Here is a 17,540-nt window from a genome sequence, read left to right on the forward strand (position 1 = left end):
AAAATCAATAATCATTTCCAGTTAGGCAAGTATACACAGCTCTGACTGACACAGACAGCCAAGTCCCCACTGAGTAGCCCATGACTTGCTCAAGGTTACACGGTGAACAATTAGAATAGCTTGGGCTGCTGAATTTTCTCACCCCTGGCCCTGACCCCTCCAGCTGTGTCTATTGAACACATCTGCAGGGTTTGAGGACAATATGGAGTAACATTTGCAATGACCTATTTAGCAATATAAAGCCCCATGCCAGTGATTCACACCTGTAATCCTACCTACTCTGGAGGCTTAAAAACAAGGATCAAGGTTCTAAGCCAGCCAGCTCAGGCAGGAAGATCTATGAGACTCATCTCTAACAACCAAAAAAGCCAGAAATGTAGGTATGGCTGAGGTGGTAGAGGGCTGCCTTCATGGGGGGAAAAAATGCTCAAGGTTATGCTCAAGACCTGAGTTCAAACCCCAGGATTGGCACACTCAAAAAATGTGGATCATGTAGTAGAGTGCCAACCTTGAACAAAAATGCCAGGTAAAAATAAGGCTCTGAATGCAAGCCCACTTCTGGCACATGCGCACACACACATGCATACACACACAAACTGTACATTCCAGACACTACAGCTGGTGCTGAGGATGGAAGGATGAAGGCCAATATGAGCCAGGAAGCTTTTGGAGGTGTGCCAGGCACTGTGCTGAGAGCTTCCCAGGCCTTCATTAATTGAATCCTCACAGAAGACGTGGTAGATTGTTTTCCAAAGATCATCCAGTGCTGCCACTGTACACCTAATCAGTGCAGTGGAGTTTATTACACAGACACAGATGCACACACGTATGTGTGCGCGCACATATACTCAAATGCGGGAGGCCTTCTGGATGCTTCACACAGCAAAGCACAGAAGAATCATGATGTTTCCCTTCAGCTAAGAGCTTTGCTGTCTGGCAGCTTCCTCTTCCGGCTTCCTGGAATACTGACTGCAGTCCTCCCTTGTTGGAGTCCAGCCACTATGCTCTAGTAGCCCAAGCCCTGAGAGCAGGCCACATGCCAGCACTCCAGTTGAGCTGAGCAGAGCTCCAGCCAGTCGCCAGTGAGAGAAGCAGTGAGGGTGTTCAGCCCAGCTGACATCTGATCTCAAGAGGACTCCAAAGAGAACCATCCAGCAGAACCCCAGCTAATCCCAGAGCCATGAGAGATGGCAAGAAATACCTAAACCACTAGCCTTTGTGGTACCTTGGTATTCAGTGGAAGATAATAAATTTAACCTGGACACTGGTAACTCATGACACTAATCCTAGCTGTTGAGGCTGATATCTGACTATTGAAGCTCAAAGCCAATCCAGGCAACCAAATCTGAGACACTCAAATCTCCAAAAAGCTAGAAGGGATAGTGTGGCTCAAGTAGTAGAGTGTCAGCCTTGAGCAGAAAAATCTAAGTAAGACATGAGGTCCTGAGTCCATACATAGGACTGATACAAAAAGAAAAAAATACCCAAGGAAAAATAAAAGGAGAAAGCCTCTTGGCCTTTGAAGGTTTCAGTCCATTGGCACTTGGCTCCATTGATTTCTGGGCCTGAATACGACAAAGCACCATAGCCGAGAGCATGGGGGAGAAAGGAGGACAGAGAGGGGAGGGAGAGGGAAAGGTACCAGGGAAAGATGCCCCCTTCCAGATATATACCATTAGAACCTATTTCTAACTAGGCCATATCTCCTAGATTCCACCACCTCTCAATAATGTCATCAAATTGTGTGAATCCACCAATTAATGAATTGATCTATTGATAAGAATCACCTCATGATTCAGTCACCTCTGCACACTGATGAGTCTTTGGGGATACTTCATACCTGAGCCAAAACCAATGCCATGGCTGGGCAGGGGAGGGGCAGAGGAGGAAGGATGGGGTTGAAGGCCTCACAGAGGCTGTGATGTGTCAGTTAGATGCTATTGCATTGAAGAGAACTTGTTGGCCAGGATCCTGAGTGCATTAAAATTGCGAGTGAACTTCTTCCAAACATGGATGGATGTCCAGATACCACCCATGCACCCTGAATCCATTTCCAAGGCTGAGGTGAAACAGGTATATTTGTCACAGGCTTCAGAGGCCGTTCTAATTTTCAAAAGAAAGGAAGATGTTTAGAGTAGAAACCAAGATAATGTGTCAAAGAAAGAGTTATGACCAGACTATCACAGCAATAGATATATCATCATCCACATCCCCTGTGTCAGCAATGGTTCCTGGCAACTGAAACACACATCTGATCCCATAGTTTCCTACATAGCCAAAATCCAAAAGCTGAAGTCCACAGTCCTGCTGTGCGTTCACAGCCAGTCCTTTCCATGCATCTCCACACTGCAGTGAGCCCAAGCCACTAGTAACTCAGCCATAGTTATTATTATTATTTTTATTATTATTATTATTTTGCCATCCCTGGTGCTTGACCTCAGGGCCTGGACACTGTCCATGAGCCTCTTTGTGCTCAAGGCTAGCACTCTGCTACTTGAGCCACAGCACCACTTCGAGCCTTTTCTGTTTATGTGGTGCTGAGGAATTGAACCCAGGGCTTTGTGCATGCTAGGCAAGCACTCTAGTACTAAGACAATGGTCAATCCTGATTGTCAACCCAACTGGACTGAGATGCCTAGGAAATCAGTAAAGCACATCTCTGTGCTGGAGATCCTCTCTTGGACGGTTTGGTCTGACAAGAGCACACAGGTAAATCCTTTCTCCTTCCTCTCCTGGTAAGCTTTCCTGCAGGAGCTCTCTCAATTTCTTTAGGATGTCTGAATCCAGAATGTCTTTTCTTTCACCCTTCATGACAGCTTTTGATGCCTATGCATATAATTGTGATGATACTGAATAAGTGCCACACCTAGATCAGGTCCTTTTATCCCTACAGTCTCACAGAATGAGTCCTTGGACACAGAAGGAGTAGAATGGCAAAGATTTATTGAAAAAGATAAGCAAAGTTTTTGCTAGACAGTAGGGATGTATCATTGGACAACCTGCAGGCCATATCAGTCTCCAGATCCAATCAGAGGCTCTACATCGCCTTCTTTACCCCCTCTGATTGGATGCCCATTCTGGAATTCAATCAGTCCACTGTTCACATGCAAGTCCTCCAAGGGCAATGAGCCACAACTAGATGTCTAGGATCCCCCACACATGTACAACTATTCAAGGCCACAGTGGTGTGATGTCTAGGGACCTGCATACAGGACTGCTCAAGGCCTTGGTGAGGGATGTAGAACTTTCATGGGAAAAGGCCTTTGCCCTGATGGCCTAGCCAGGCTTTTTTTGTTCTCACTAATACTGTATTTGGTATTGTAGTACTAGTACTACAAGCTGGACACCATTGTAGGCATTTTCCTTGTGTATTTTCCTATGTATATCTGATAGTTATGCTGAGGGGTCAGTTATGTTGTTCTTTTTTAAAACATATATTTATTTAAATTTTATGCTAGTACTAAACTGGTATTTGTACACCGTGTGTGTGTGTGTGTGTGTGTGTGTGTGTGTGTGTGTGTTTTGGTCCTGGGTTTTGAACTCAGGCTTGGGCACTATCCCTGAGCTTTTATGCTCAAGGCTAGAGCTTTGCCACTTGAGTCACAACTCCACTTTTGGCTTTTGGTGATTAATTGGAGTTTAGAGTCCTATAGACTTTTCTGCTCAGGCTGCTTTGAGTTACGATCCTCAGATCTCAGCTTCCTAAGAAGCTAGAATTACAAGCAAGAGTCGCTGGTACCCTGCAACTTTTGGTGGTTAAGTAGAGACATGAGTTTTTCGGGGCAGGGATGTAGTTCAGTGGCAAAGTACCTGCCTAGCAAGTGTAACAATCCCCAGTACCAAAAATGAAAAGGAAAAGGAAATCATACACACACACACACACACACACACACACACACACACACACACAACCTTTTGGGCTGGGAATGTGTTTGCCTAACATGCCTAACATGCATGAAGCCCTGGGTTTGATTTCTCAGGTCCACATAAACAAAAAAAGCAGGGAGTGGTACGGTGGCTCAAGTAGTAGAGTGCTAACCTTGAGCAAAAGAAGCTCAGGAACAGTGCCCAGGCCCTGAGTTCAAGCCCCAGGACTGGCAAAAAAAAAAAAAGAAGTTTTTCAGCTGGGTGCTGATGGCTTATGCTTATAATCCTACTCAGGATGCTGAGATATGAGGATAGTGGTTCAAAACCAGCTCAGACAGGATAGTTCAGGGAATTCTTATCTCCAATTAACCACAAAAAACTGGAATTGGAACTGTTGCTCAAGTGGTAGAATGCTGGCCTTGAGTACAAGAGCACAAAGACAGTACCTAGACCTATTTCAAGTCCTAGGACTGGCAAAAAAAAAGACATGTTTCCAGATTTTCCTAACCTGGGCTGGCTTTGAGCCATGATCCTTGACCTCTTGAGTAGCTAGGATTACAGGCTTGAGCTTTGAGGTTAGGCTCATTGCTCCTGTGTGTGTGTGTGTGTGTGTGCTTCAACTCAGGGCTAGGGTGCTGTCTCTGAACTCTTTTGTTCATGGCTGCCACTCTACCACTTGAGCCACAGCTCCACTTCTCGTGTGTGTGTGTGTGTGTGTGTGTGTGTGTGTGTGTGTGTGTGTGTGTGTGTGATCAAGGACTTCACTTCCAGGCTGGCTTCAAACGGAGATACTAAAATTGCAGTCTCCTGAGTAGCTAGGATTATAGACAAGAGCCACTGGCACCTGGCTTGTTGGTCATTATAGATGAGGAAATGGAAGCTTAGAGATGGGTGGTGATTTGCCCAAGGCCCCATATCCATCAAGTAATGGCGCCAGGAGCCAAACCAAGATGGCCTAATTCCAGTTCTGGCCCCTCAACCACACAGCACCAACAAGGTTTCCAAGATACACCTGGGACTCAGAACCTGATTTCCTGCTTGGCCTGTCAGGGTTGAAGCCAGACTATTCTCTTCCTGCCTGGCCTCAGCCACTCTCTTCCACCAAACCTCTCCTTATTTCCTCTTACAGTCCTTCCAACCTCACACTTCCCACCTTCTTTCTACATCCCAACGGCGCTGGACTCTGCTGCCTCTTCTCCCCCTGCCCCCAATATACTAGCCCCTTTCCATAAGTCATGGCATTATTTTCTTTATTATATCTGATCAGACATATCATCCTTACATATAAAAGAACTATGACCTAGGCCAGGTGGTAGTAGCTGCTTCCTGTAATCCTAGTTACTCAGAAGGCTGAGAGATATGAGGTTCCTGGTTTTAAGCCAGCCTGGGCAGGAAAGTCGATGAGATTTATCTTCAATTAACCGGCAAAAAGCTAGAAGTGGAGCTGCTGCTCTAGTGGTAGAGGGCTAGCATTGATCACAAAAGGTCAATGACAGTGCCCAGGCCCTAAGTTCAAGCACACACACACACACACACACACACACACACACACACACAACCAATAATTTTGGCCAAAGGCATGCTAACTGAAACCTTGAAACTGTTGATTAAATATCTGCACCCCTCAGAGAAGAGGGAAGAAGAGGAAATTCGTGAATTCTTACCCTGACTCCCAGGTAAAATGAGACTTTTGTTGTTGCTTTGTTGGTTCTAGGGTTTGAGCTGGGGCCTTACCCTTGCCTCAAGCATTCTACCTATCCTGAGCCACAACTCCAGTCCTTTTGCTTCGCTTTGTTAGATTTCAATTTTTACCCAGGCTTTCTTTCCTCCCTTCACCTCCTGAGTAGCTGGAATTACAGGGATATGCCACTATACCTGGCGCGTGTGTGTGTGTGTGTGTGTGTGTGAGAGAGAGAGAGAGAGAGAGAGAGAGAGAGAGAGAGAATCTTGAGCTCTTTCTTAGCTTTCCTGGCTGATGCTTTTACACTTTAGCCAACCTCAATATAAAGGTTTTTTCCATGTGTGCCAATACTGGGGCTTGAACTCAGGGCCTACGCATTGTCCTTTTTTTTTTTTTTTCACTCAAAGCTGGCATTCTACCACTTGAGCCATAGATAGCTCCATTTCCAGATTTTTGCTGGTTAATGGAGGAGAACAATCTCACAGATTTCCCTGACTGGGCTGGCTTGGAACAGCAATTAGGATTACAAGTATGAACAAGTGCCCAATTCAGGTGTGAATATTTCTATTTATTTACTTATTTTTGTGTCTGTCCTGGGGCTTGTACTTAGAGCCTGGGCATTGCCCCTGAGCTTTTGTGCTCAAGGTGAGTGCTCTACCACTTCAGCCCACAGCTCTACTTCTGACTTTTTGGGTAATTGATTAGAGAGAAGAGTCTCTACAGGCTTTCCTGCCCAGGCTAGCTTTGAACCACAGTCCTCCGATCTCAGCCTCCTAAGCTGCTAGGATGACAGGCAGAAAGTGAGCCACCGACCCCAGGCTGGGTATGAAGTTATTAAAGCGCTGTGCAGTTCTTCACCTGCGTCCTGCTCCCTCATGGGGCGGCCATTCACCAGCACGTGGAACACCAGGAAAAGGTCTCCACATGGCGGGGCGAGGTCTCTGCACAGGGTTGGCAAGTGTCCTTGCACAGCCAGCATCCTGCTCCAGCTCTTTCAAGATAAAGTGGTGCGCACCGCCACCGCCACTGAGATTGTTATTACCTCGTGGAGTGGGCCGGCCGGTGGGTCACACCTCGTAGGAAAACTCAGCAGCGTCTCACCCCGGCTTCCAGAAGGAGGCTTCCGGGAGGGCGCGCGCGCGTGGGGGACGCGCTTGGGGGTGGGATGGGCTGCAGGCTGCGGCGGCGCTGGGGTTCCCGCGGTGAGGAGGGCGCGCGTGGAGAACGCTCTGAGGGAGCTGGGTGGACGGCAGGCTGGGGCGACGCCGGGGCGCGTGGCTGAGTGGGGCCCGCGCGAGGCCTCTGGGCAGCGACGGGTGCTGCGTGGTGCCGTCCGTGACCCGAGCTTGCACTTGAGGACTCCGCCCCGCCTCCGGCCGCGCCCCCACTGAGTCCCAGGAGGCCCGGGCCAGCTGCCTCGGCCGTGCCCACTCCGGAGAAGCCCGAGCCCCAGGCGGCCGCTTCCCTTCTCGTGCCAGCCCCACTTCCGCGCCTCTGGTCTCGAGGGCTGGCGCAGCCGCTGCTTCTCCGCCCCGCGCCACAGCTGTCCGGGCCCCGCCCCGCCGCCCGCCCGCCCCCAGCTCCTCTGGCCCCTGGGTCCCAGGGCCGAGGCGGGCGGGCGGGCTGGGCCGCAGCATGTCGCTCGGAGCGGGGCTCGTCCGCACCACGTGCAGCAGTGGCGGCGGCGCGCCCGGATCTGGGCCGCAGACCTCGGAGGGGTTGCTGGACCCCGTGTACCCCCGCACGCAGGGGGCCACGCTGAAGGTGGCGCAGATGGTAAGGGCGCGGGGCCCATCGAGGAGTGAGGGCAGCGGGATGGGGTAGGCGCCCTGCGGGACCCGGCCGGGCCGAGCCGAGCGAGCCAGCGCCGTCCTGAAAGCCGCGGGATGGGTGTCGGGGAGGGAATCCCAGAGTCCCGCGTCGCTCCAGCCGCCGCCCTGCGGGGCCTAGCCAGCGCCCTAGAGGAAAGCTGAGACACGAGCTTCCCCTCCCGTCTCCTTCTTCTTCCTCGGACCCGACCTGGGGCCGTGGCCGGGGTCAGAGCCCCGAGGTCCCCCGCGGTGTTCCCCGCTCAGTGCGCGGCTTGCGGTGCTCCCCGGGCCGCCAGGAGGCTCCGGGAGGAAGGGGAGGGCGGGGAAGCGGGGACTCCCGGAGATGATCTCCACGGAAGGCAAGGCTGGGCTGTCGGGGGCAGCTGGCAGACCACCCCAACCCCCCGCCGAGTGGGGTCCCCTCCGGCCGCAGCACCGAGGCCTCTCCCCGGGCCAGAAGTCGCCATGCCTGTTCGCTCCACCTCCATGCCTGGCCCCCTTCCTATTTTGGTTTTGGTTCTGTGACTTCTTTGACAGTGATGGGGTTTCGACATAATTTTCCGTTGGGACGATGTTTTGAAACGTGGGCTCTTCGTGCTTCTCCACTCACTGCAGCCACCACGGGTGGAGCGGGGAGTGGCAGCGGGGTGCGGGCTGTGGAGAGCCCAGTATCTGGTGGGCACCGGTGGCAGGCCCTCCCGGGACATGAGACCCGCCGAGGGCCGGCGGGGCCGCAACCCACACACTGCCCTTCCAGTGCGAATGAGGGGGGCGGTGCCGGAGGGCCAGGAGGGCCTTTCCCGCTGAGAAAGGAGCCATGAGTTAAGGAAGTGTTGCAGCCGCAAGCAAGGAACAAAAGAGCCTGGTGCTAGCAACTGTGGGATTGAGCAGGGCAGGTATGGGGCTCAGCCCGAGAGGGTTGATGAATGAAATATAGTGGATAGACACACACGCGCGAAAAAAAAAAAAGAGTGGATAGTCTCTCTCACATACACACACAAGATGGACAGGGTGAGAGAGACTCCCCAGCAATGGAAGCCATGAAGTTGGTAGACAGAGATTGGCATCAGATGCCTCCGTCTTGGCCCAGCCTTTGGTGGACAAGTGCTGGGGAAAGAAAAGTGTCTTTGGTCTGTGGTTTGGAACTCAAAGGTTTGAAATTCGTGGTGATGAGAAGCCTTTGTGCTGGTTTAGGAGCCTGAGGAACAAAGATATTTTGGGATTAAAGCCCTCCACCTCTCATTTTGTTTCTATTTTTGTTCTGTGCTGGTACTAGGGCTTGAGCTCAGGCCCTGGGCTCTTGCTTGGCTATTTTTTTTTTTTTTCATTCAAGGCTGGTTCTCAACCACTTGAGCCACAGCTACACTTCCAGCTTTTTGGTGGTTAATTGGAGTTGTGACTCTCACCGTTTCCTGCAGTGGCTGGCTTTGAACCTTGACCCTCAGATCTCAGTCTCCTGAGTAGCTAGGATTACAGGCATAAGCCACCAGCCTCCACCTCCCCACCCTCTTCCACCACTCGCTGTAACCTCATGTGGCCCCTGTGCCAGTTGTAGGTGACAGTGATGAAGTGTGATATTCAAAAGAAGAGAAAGAAAACGTGAACAATTACTGTATAACCCGTGCTGGGGGCTGGAGGCATGGCTTCAGTGATAGAGAGCCAGCCAATGCAAAAAATAAAGAAAAGAAAAATAAAATCAAACCACACAGGGATTTTTTTCTGTGTTCTCTGCAGGACACCTGGCAACGCCAGCTAGTGTGACCAGACCCCCTGGGACTGAAGTTCCTGGGCCTAGCATTCACATTCTAACCTAGCCAGCCAACACCGTTGCCAGCTGCCAGTCTGCGTCTCCTACCCACCTCCTTACTGCTCTCCGCTCTCCAGCTTCTGCTCTTCGCTGCTAGAAAACACTTGTTTAGCCCAGAGAAAGGAAGTGGTTCCGCCTTTGGAAGTTCCTTCTGCAGCTCTCTCATTTTGATGGTGGGTGTCCCTGCTGCATACAGGCCCTTATGTCCAGGACTTCCCATCATGTGTTTTCACTGTGATCTGATCATCAGACCTTAAGAAAAATCAACAGCTGCATGATGGGGATTCACATCTGTCCCTTAGCTACTTGGAGAGCTGACAGCAGGAGGATGGCAGTTTTAAGCCAGCCCAGAGAAAAAGGGCTCATGAGTCCCTATCTCAACCAAAGAATCCAAAGAATCGGAGCATGGGGAACATGCCTGTCATGTCAGCTGTGCTGGAGAACCTTAAATAGGAGGCTCCAACCCAGGCCAGCTCTGGACAAAAAAACAAGACCTGTCTCAAAAATAACCAGAGCATGGGAGAAGTGAGGGGAGCGGTGACATTGTCCAAAGAGAAAGGCACTTTTTACCTGAAATAGGTAATGGTAGCCCCTCTGCACATCATCTTTATAATAACAATGTTTAAACAAAAGACAGAGCAGAAAGGACTGGAATAGGTGTGACTCAAGCAGTAGAGCACAAGAGAGTCAATCCTCAGTACACTCCTGGCCAAAAAACTATATTATTATTATAGCATTTGGAGTACAGCTTCTTTGCCTTGGGCCTTCTCTGGGTCTACCAAAAATGAGAAGGGAGAAAATAGGAAGAAAGTGAGCTTGTGAATCCATTCTGGAACCTGGCATGTCATTCCTCTATGTGGAATTCTTATAGTCCCATGGCCACAAGGCCTTAGTTCCCTTCATCTTTTTTTTTTTTCTTTGTCAGTCCTGGGCTTAAACTTGTGGCCTGGACATTGTTCCTGAGCTTCTTTTGTTCAAGGCTGGCACTCTACCACTTGAGCCACAGCCCCACTTCCAGCTTTTTCTGTTTATGTGGTAATGAGGAGTTGAACCAGGGCTTCAAGCAATAAGCCACATTCCCAGCCTTCCTGCATCTTCTTTATTAGACTAGAAACACAGACTAGAAACTAAAGACCTTGAAAAAAAATAGAAAAAGGAGCTGTAAGCCAGGTGTTGGTGGTGGTAGCTACTCTGGTGGCTGAGTTCTGAGGATCACACTTCAAAGCCAGCAAGAGGAGGAAAGCCTGGGAGACTCTCATCTCCAATTAACCACTCAAAAACAGGAAATGGAGCTGTGACTCAAAGTGGTAGAGTGCAAACCTTGAACAAAAGAGCTCAGGAACAGCATGGAAGTCCTGAGTTGAAGCCCCAAGACCTAAGGGGAGGGAAAAAAAGAAGCCTCTAGCCAGGTATAGTGACTCACACCTGTAATCCTAGCTACTCAGGAGGCAGAAATTTGAGGATCTCCATTCAAAGCAAGCCCCAGGCAAGAAAATCTGTGAGACTTTTTTCTTTTCTTTTCTTTTCTTTTTTGTGCTGGAGCTTGGGACTTAGGGCCTGGGCACTGTCCCTGACTTCTTTTTGCTCAAGGCTAACACTCTTACCACTTGAACCACAGTGCCACTTCTGGCTTTTTCTATTTATGCTGTGCTGAGGAATTGAACCCAGGGCTTCATGCATGCTAGGCAAGCACTCTACCACTAAGCCACATTCCCAGCCCCCCCCCTTTTTTTCTTTTTTTTTTGAGAGGTCAAATTGGCAGTCTTTATTAGAAAGCTGGTTACTGCAAGCAGATACATGTCCCTCAAAACTTACAACCTTGAATACACTTAATACTGTTTGAAACTGAGCCACAAGGGAAGTAAATAAAGAGCAATAAATAAACAATCTGAACAAACCAGATCAAGCTTAATGGAGAGCTGAAGAGGGACGCCATGGTGACCTGAGGAGAGTCAGGAGACAGGAGACATGGCAAAAATGTGATACTCTTATCTCCAAGTAATTACCCAAAAGCCAGAAGTAGAGCCATGGCTCTAGTGGTAGGATGCTGGCCTTGAGCAAAAAAGGCTTCAGGGACAGTGCCCCGGCCCTGAGTTCAAGCTCTAGGACCACTACCACCACCAAAAAAAAAAAAATTTTTTTAAAGCTATTATTTGAACCCTAGTTATTTTCAGTAATGTGCAAGGAATTGTATACTATATGTTATGTATGTGTCATCTCACTATGTGTTTCTGTGGTGTGTGTGTGTGTGTGTGTGTGTGTGTGTGTGTGTGTGAAAGATGGTACTTGAGCTTGAATTCAGGGCCTGGTTAACTGATGCAGGGAAATTGAAGCCACAATGAGATAACTCCAAACCACAAAGTGGTAGGAGACAGAAGATGTGAAGAAATTCCAGGTGTAGAATGAGACTATAGAATGGTGTGGTCACTTTGGGAATATATTTGGCAATAACACAAAAGTTACCGTATGACTCTGCACTTCCACTCTGAAGTGCTCTCTGTCCTCAGGAACCTTGAGTGTTCACACATATGCATAGCATAACCAGAGAGAGAGCAACACCAGCACCTGCCAAGGATAATGAATAAATGACCACAAAAGTTGCTGTTCTCAGTGGAATATTACACAGCCAAAGAAAAGTAGGGAATGAAGGTCGGATACATGCATCTGTGTGGATGAGCCTAAAAAAACTGCTCAGTGAAAGCAGCCAGTCAAAAAAGACCATACATTATACAAAAGTTTACTACTACTACTTATACAAAAGTTTAAGTAGAAGTAAATTATTCATTGTTTAGTACTGGGGGGTGGCAGTGGTAGGACATAGGAAGTGACTTCCAATGAGTTTGGGATTTGGGGAGGGGATGATGAAAAATGTTTAAAAACTGATTGTACCACTCTGCAAATATGTTGAAAAACCAATAAACTTTTCACTTTAAGTGCATTTTGTAGGTATGTGAATTATGTTGCAGTTAGCCACTAAAAATAGGTTTAGATACAAGTAGACATAGATAATAAAGGTGGGAGGGGTGGAATAAAAGCAATGGAGTGAATATAATCAAAGAACATTGTATGAAATGTCACTTTAAAATAAAATTCATTAAATTTGTAAAAAAAAGATAAAGAAAAGAGAGGGAGGGAGAAGGCTAAGAAAAAGTTATAGAGCTGGTGAGCCAGTGATTCTCGCCTATAATCCTAGCTACTCAGGAGGCTGAGATCTAAGGAGCGTGGTTCAAAGCCAGCTGGGGCAGGAAAGTCCAGGAGATTCTTATCTCCAAGTAACCAGAAAACCAGAAGTGTTGCTGTGGCCCTAAGTGGTAGAGCACTAGCCTTGAGTGCAGGAGCTCAGTGAAAGTGCCCAGGCTCTGAGTTCTGCCCAGACTGACCACAACAAACAAACAAACAAACAAAAGATTGCAGAGACAATGAAGAGGTAGTAGCTCTAAAGACAGTTTTAGAGAAGAGTTTGTGGGGTAAGGTGCTGTGCATGTAGCCACAGGATATGGGGGAGCAACTACAGAGTATGCACCAGAGAGCCCATTTGGCATCCCCTAGGTGCTTAAAGGGCCCTAGTGGAAGGGATGCCCGGGTCCAGTGAAGGTCCACACACCCTTGCTGAGTGGCAAGGAGCTGCAGGATGTGGCTTGTGGCCTCCATGTCCTCACCCACTTGCTCGTTCAGCAGACATTCGCGAATCATCTCAGCATTAGCAGAAGCCGTTGACCATGACCACACTTTCATGAGCAGAAAGATCAAAATCTGAGATCAGGCCCCACTAGGGGGGAGGAGGAGAGGTGAATCTTCACAATGAGCCAGAGTCCACTGGTCATCTCATGTTTGGATATATTTGGAGATGATGGGCAGGAAGAAGATGAAGCAAGAACCAAGGCAATGTTGGGGTAGATTTTTGTGTGTGTGCAGGTACTGGGGCTTGGACTCAGGACCTGGAGTTTTTACACAAGGCTGGAACTCTCCCACTTCAACCATACTGTCCCTTCGGGCTTTTTGTTGACTAACTGGAGTCTTAAGGACTCTTCTGCCTAGGCTGGCTTCCATCCACAATCCTCAGATTTCAGCCTCCTGAGAAACTAGGATTATAGTTGTGAGTCAGTGGTGCCAAGATTGGGATTTTTTTTTTTAATTTTTGCTTGTCTTGAGGCTTGTACTCAGGGCTTAGTCACTGTCTCTGAGCTTTTTTCCTCAAGACTAGCCCTCACCATTTAAGCCATAGCTCTACTGCCAGTTTTTGGTGGTTAATTGGAGATAAGAGTCTTACCAACTTTCCTTTCCAGGCTGGCTTTAAATCTTGATCCTCAGATCTCAGCTTTCTGAGTAACTAGGATTACAGACATGAGCCACCTGTGCCCCACTGAATTTTTTTGTGCATCTCAGTAATGAGGCTTGAACTCAGGGTCTTGTGCTCTCCTTTGGCTTTTTCACTCAAGGCTGGTACTCTACTACTTGAACTACTTCCATGTAAAAAAAAAAAAAAATCTGATAATTGGCCAGGCACCAGTAGCTACTTAGGAGGCTGAGATCCAAGGAGCATGGTTCAAAGCCAAGAAAGCCCATGAGACTCTTCTCTCCAATTAACTACCAGAAAACCACTATAACACTATGGCTCAAAGTGGTAGAATGCTGGCCTTTTGTGAAAAAAATCTCAGGGACAGCGCCCAGACCCTGAGTTCAAGTCCCACAACCACCACCACCAACAACAAAACTCATAAAAGTGATAGTTCAGTACATGCAAACAGTGCATAATGATCAGAAGCAATATTCTGTCATCTTGGATGTTTGTTGTTTCTTTGTAGAACACAATGTATAGTCTTCCCACCTCAGACATTTGACATTGGCTTCACCTCATTTATTGAGCATCTTAGTGTATGTAATATTTACATTATATCAAGTATGATCCAGCATATTTTATCATATGCTCTTAAGTGTGTGGTAGGCTGGTGTAATGTAGAATCAATGGGAGACAGGCTTTCTGAGGGGCCTTTACAAAGCTGAGATATAAAGAAGCTTTAGAATGTAGTTCAGGAGTAGCAGAGATGAATACCTAAAGTGTCTCTCAAGTTCATTGATTTGGCCAGTGTTTACCAAGTACTTACTGGGGGCTAGAGCCCTGAGGAAACAGGCTGAACAGACAGACCAACCCTTTCCTTCTGTCCCAGTAGAGAAAGCAACCAAGAACCCTGTGGTTGTTAGGATATCCTGTGGTCAGTAAATATTTGATGTTGAGACTCTAGTGTTTGCACTACACTTCCCTACTTCCTCCTTTATATTTAAAGTTATCCCCAGGTTTTTTGTTGTTTTTTTGGGGGGGGGCGGGGCTTGAACTCAGGGCCTGGGCGCTGTCCCTAGACTTCTTTTGCGCAAAGGCTAGTGCTCTACTGCTTTGAGCCACAGCTCCATTTCTGGTTTTCTGATGGTTAATTGGAGATAAGAGTCTCTTGTATTTTTCCTGCATGGGCTGAACCTGATCCTCAGATCTCAGCTTCCTGAGTAGCTAGAAATACAGGCATGAGCCACCAGTGCCCTAACTTTCCAGGTTTTTTATTATACCTAATACAATATGAATGTCACATAGTTGTTTTATTGTATTGTTTAGGGGATAATGGCAAGAAAGAAGTCCCTTAATTCTTAATTCAAAAGCCTTAAGTGTGCCCTAATGCTGATACAAATTTAAATTAAATAAAAGTAAAATGAAATTTTAAAAATGGTATTGACTTTTTGCAGAGGAGATTGGGGAAGGGAGGAATATTTCAGCTCTTTTCAAGGTGTGGCTGGCATGAAGCAACTTTCTAGACTTTTAATGTGTGGACTATGGGGTGTCCTTTAATCACCCAGGAATTCCAGGCACTAAGAGTCATACTATTTTAAGTTGAAGAATCAATGACAGACAAGTGAGAAGTCAGTCCCGGCCTTTGGGTGCTCTGATGATTACGTCCCCCTGCTGGGGCGGGCACCTGATTGATTCCTGGGGGCCTCCCGGTGGCTGGGCTGGATGAAGGGGAAGGGAGGTCCCCGGAGAGGCTGCACAGATTTTATGATACCCAGAGACCTTATGGAGAGTGGGTGACGGTGATTTCTGCACATTCTGGGGGGTGTCAGGGCGGCCATGTTCCCCTGCCTCCCCCAGGCTTCCTCTTCAGCGCCCATCTGTTTCCTGCCCGGCTGTGTTCACTGCGGCCTGGGCTCCCCCAGCCTAGCGCCACCAGCACCCAGCCTGTGCTACCTCCCCAGCTCCTCAGAATTCAGCCAGGCCTGGGATGCCCCCTGAGGCTGGGGGCAGGAGCTCCCCTCCCCCTCTTCTGTCCTCCCCTGCGACCCTCCCGCTCCCCCACCACTCTTCTCTCCTCTCCCTCTCCCTCTCCTCTACTTCTAGCCCCTTCCCTTCCTCTCCTCCACTTTCCTCCCTTCCTCTAAGCCCCCACCACCTTCCTTACTTCCTCTCCTGTTTACCCTCCCCCTTCCCCCTCCTTCTTCCCCTTCACCTCTTCCTGTTCCCTCCCTCTCCCCTTCTCTCCTCTCTCTTCCCTTTCTTCCCCCAGCCCCTTCCCTTCCCTCCTCTCCTTTTCCCTTCCCTCCTCTCCTTTTCGATGCCCTCCCCTCAAGGTGCTGCTCCTGCTCCTCACAGCTTGTTGCTGTTCCTGGTTGCAGTGCGGAACCTAACAGCCCCAGTGGCTGGCATTTGCACTGTTTCTCATCTAGTAGGAAAAGGTGCTCTTGTGGCCTCCCTGGCACCAGTTCCAGCTCTCTCCATTGAGCAGCACCTACCACCATGTCTCTATGTCAGCTCACGGGTTCGGAAGCCCGCTCAGCCAAGTGCCCATAGTCTCAAGCTTCTTCCCTTATGGTTGATTTCTTATGATGGACCTGGGGTGGGCATCATAGCCAGATGGACAGCCCCACAAAGTGGGAAGGCTGATGGTCACAGCAGTTCTTCTGGAAAATTCCCTAGGCCTGCAGAGTCCCCTCCTGCAGCCTAGGCTGAGCCGGGACATCTGGCCCTCCTTCTTCATCCTCCCTAGTGTGGAAGTTACAGGCTTGTGTGTCCAGGCCTGGCTCCTTTCAGGATTTTCTCCCAGCCTCTATGAAATAGGCAGGCTTGTTAGCTCAAGCAGGAGCATCTCAGCCCTTCCTGCTACTGACCCGCTGTCCTCCAGGGGCTTCCCCCATGTCCCAGTGCCAGCGCAAAGCTCAGCCCCAGGGCATGGGCCTTTCTAGGCATGACAGCAGCTGCAATCCTGGGATGCCAGAGGAAGAAGAGAGCAGAGGCACTCCCTGTCCTTGCAGCGCCCACGGGCTGTCTGTGACCTGTGCAGGGATGAAGAAACCAGGCCTGTCAGTGACTCTTGCTCTGCTTCTAGAAGGAATCAATAGTTAACTGCTTTCTTGGCTCACAGCTTGTGTTGTGCATCTGATGGACACTCTCTGACCTATGGTTTTAGGGCCATGTGTTCTCTGCTTCTTTCTTTCTTTATTTATTTATTTATTTATTTATTTATTTATTTATTTATTTATTTATTTGCCGTCCTGAGGCTTGAACTCAGGGCCTAAGCACTGTCCCTGGCTTCCTTTTTTACTCAAGGCTAACACTCTACCACTTGAGCCACAGCGCCACTTCCAGCTTTGCCTGTTTATATGGTGCAGAGGAATCAAACCCAGGGCTTCATACATGCTAGGCAAGCACTCTACTGCTAAGCTACATTCCCAGTCCCTCTGCTTCCTGATCCAGTGCATCCCCTGTGATCTGCCCAGAGGGCTCCAGGGGGCTTCCAAGCACCATCTCTGACACAGAGCCATTGCTCAGGATGCCACTTAACTTCCAATTACTAGGAACTGTGGCACTGTGGCTTAAGTGGTAGAGTGCTATCCCTGAGCAAACGAAGCTCAGGGACAGCATCCAGGCCCTGAGTTCAAGCCCCAGGACTGGAAAAAAAATAAAGTTTTAAAAAATCTAAGGGAAGGCTTGGGGAGTGACTCAGGAGGTAGAATGCCTGTTTAGCAAGCACAAGGCCCTGAGTTCAAACCTCAGTTCTGTAAAAAAAAAAAAAAAAGAACAGATTATACCTCATTTAAAGAATAAAGGAAAAAAAATCTTTAAAAAAAAAAATCTAAGGGATAGGGCCCAGGCTACAAGTTGAAGCCTTAGTACATAGTACTAGCTATGTATATATTGAGAATTAGATGGCTTTCTGATAGGTGTGTCTCCTTTCTGTTTCCTGTAAAGTTTAGTCCTCAGTCTTTCTTTTGTAATTCCTGCCCCCCCATTTGATGTCAAGCGGATTCCAGAACTCAAGGCCTGGGCACTGTCCTGAGCTTCTTTTGCTCTAGTACACTACCACTTGAGCCACAGCCCCCCTTCAGACTTTTT

At 48.6% G+C, this 17,540-nt stretch overlaps 1 protein-coding gene across 1 annotated transcript in view; it reads left to right on the forward strand.

Moving 5' to 3' along the window:
- The first annotated feature begins 7,115 nt into the window (after positions 1-7,115).
- Cmtm7 (CKLF like MARVEL transmembrane domain containing 7) overlaps positions 7,116-17,540 on the forward strand; it is a 38,000-nt gene continuing 27,575 nt past the window's right edge. The window contains exon 1 of the mRNA XM_048348615.1: positions 7,116-7,324. Coding sequence (XP_048204572.1) covers positions 7,184-7,324 — 141 coding nt within the window. The 5' untranslated portion in view covers positions 7,116-7,183. The remainder of the gene's footprint in view (positions 7,325-17,540) is intronic.

Source organism: Perognathus longimembris, chromosome 6 (assembly GCF_023159225.1).
Source record: "Perognathus longimembris pacificus isolate PPM17 chromosome 6, ASM2315922v1, whole genome shotgun sequence".
NCBI lineage: Eukaryota > Metazoa > Chordata > Mammalia > Rodentia > Heteromyidae > Perognathus > Perognathus longimembris.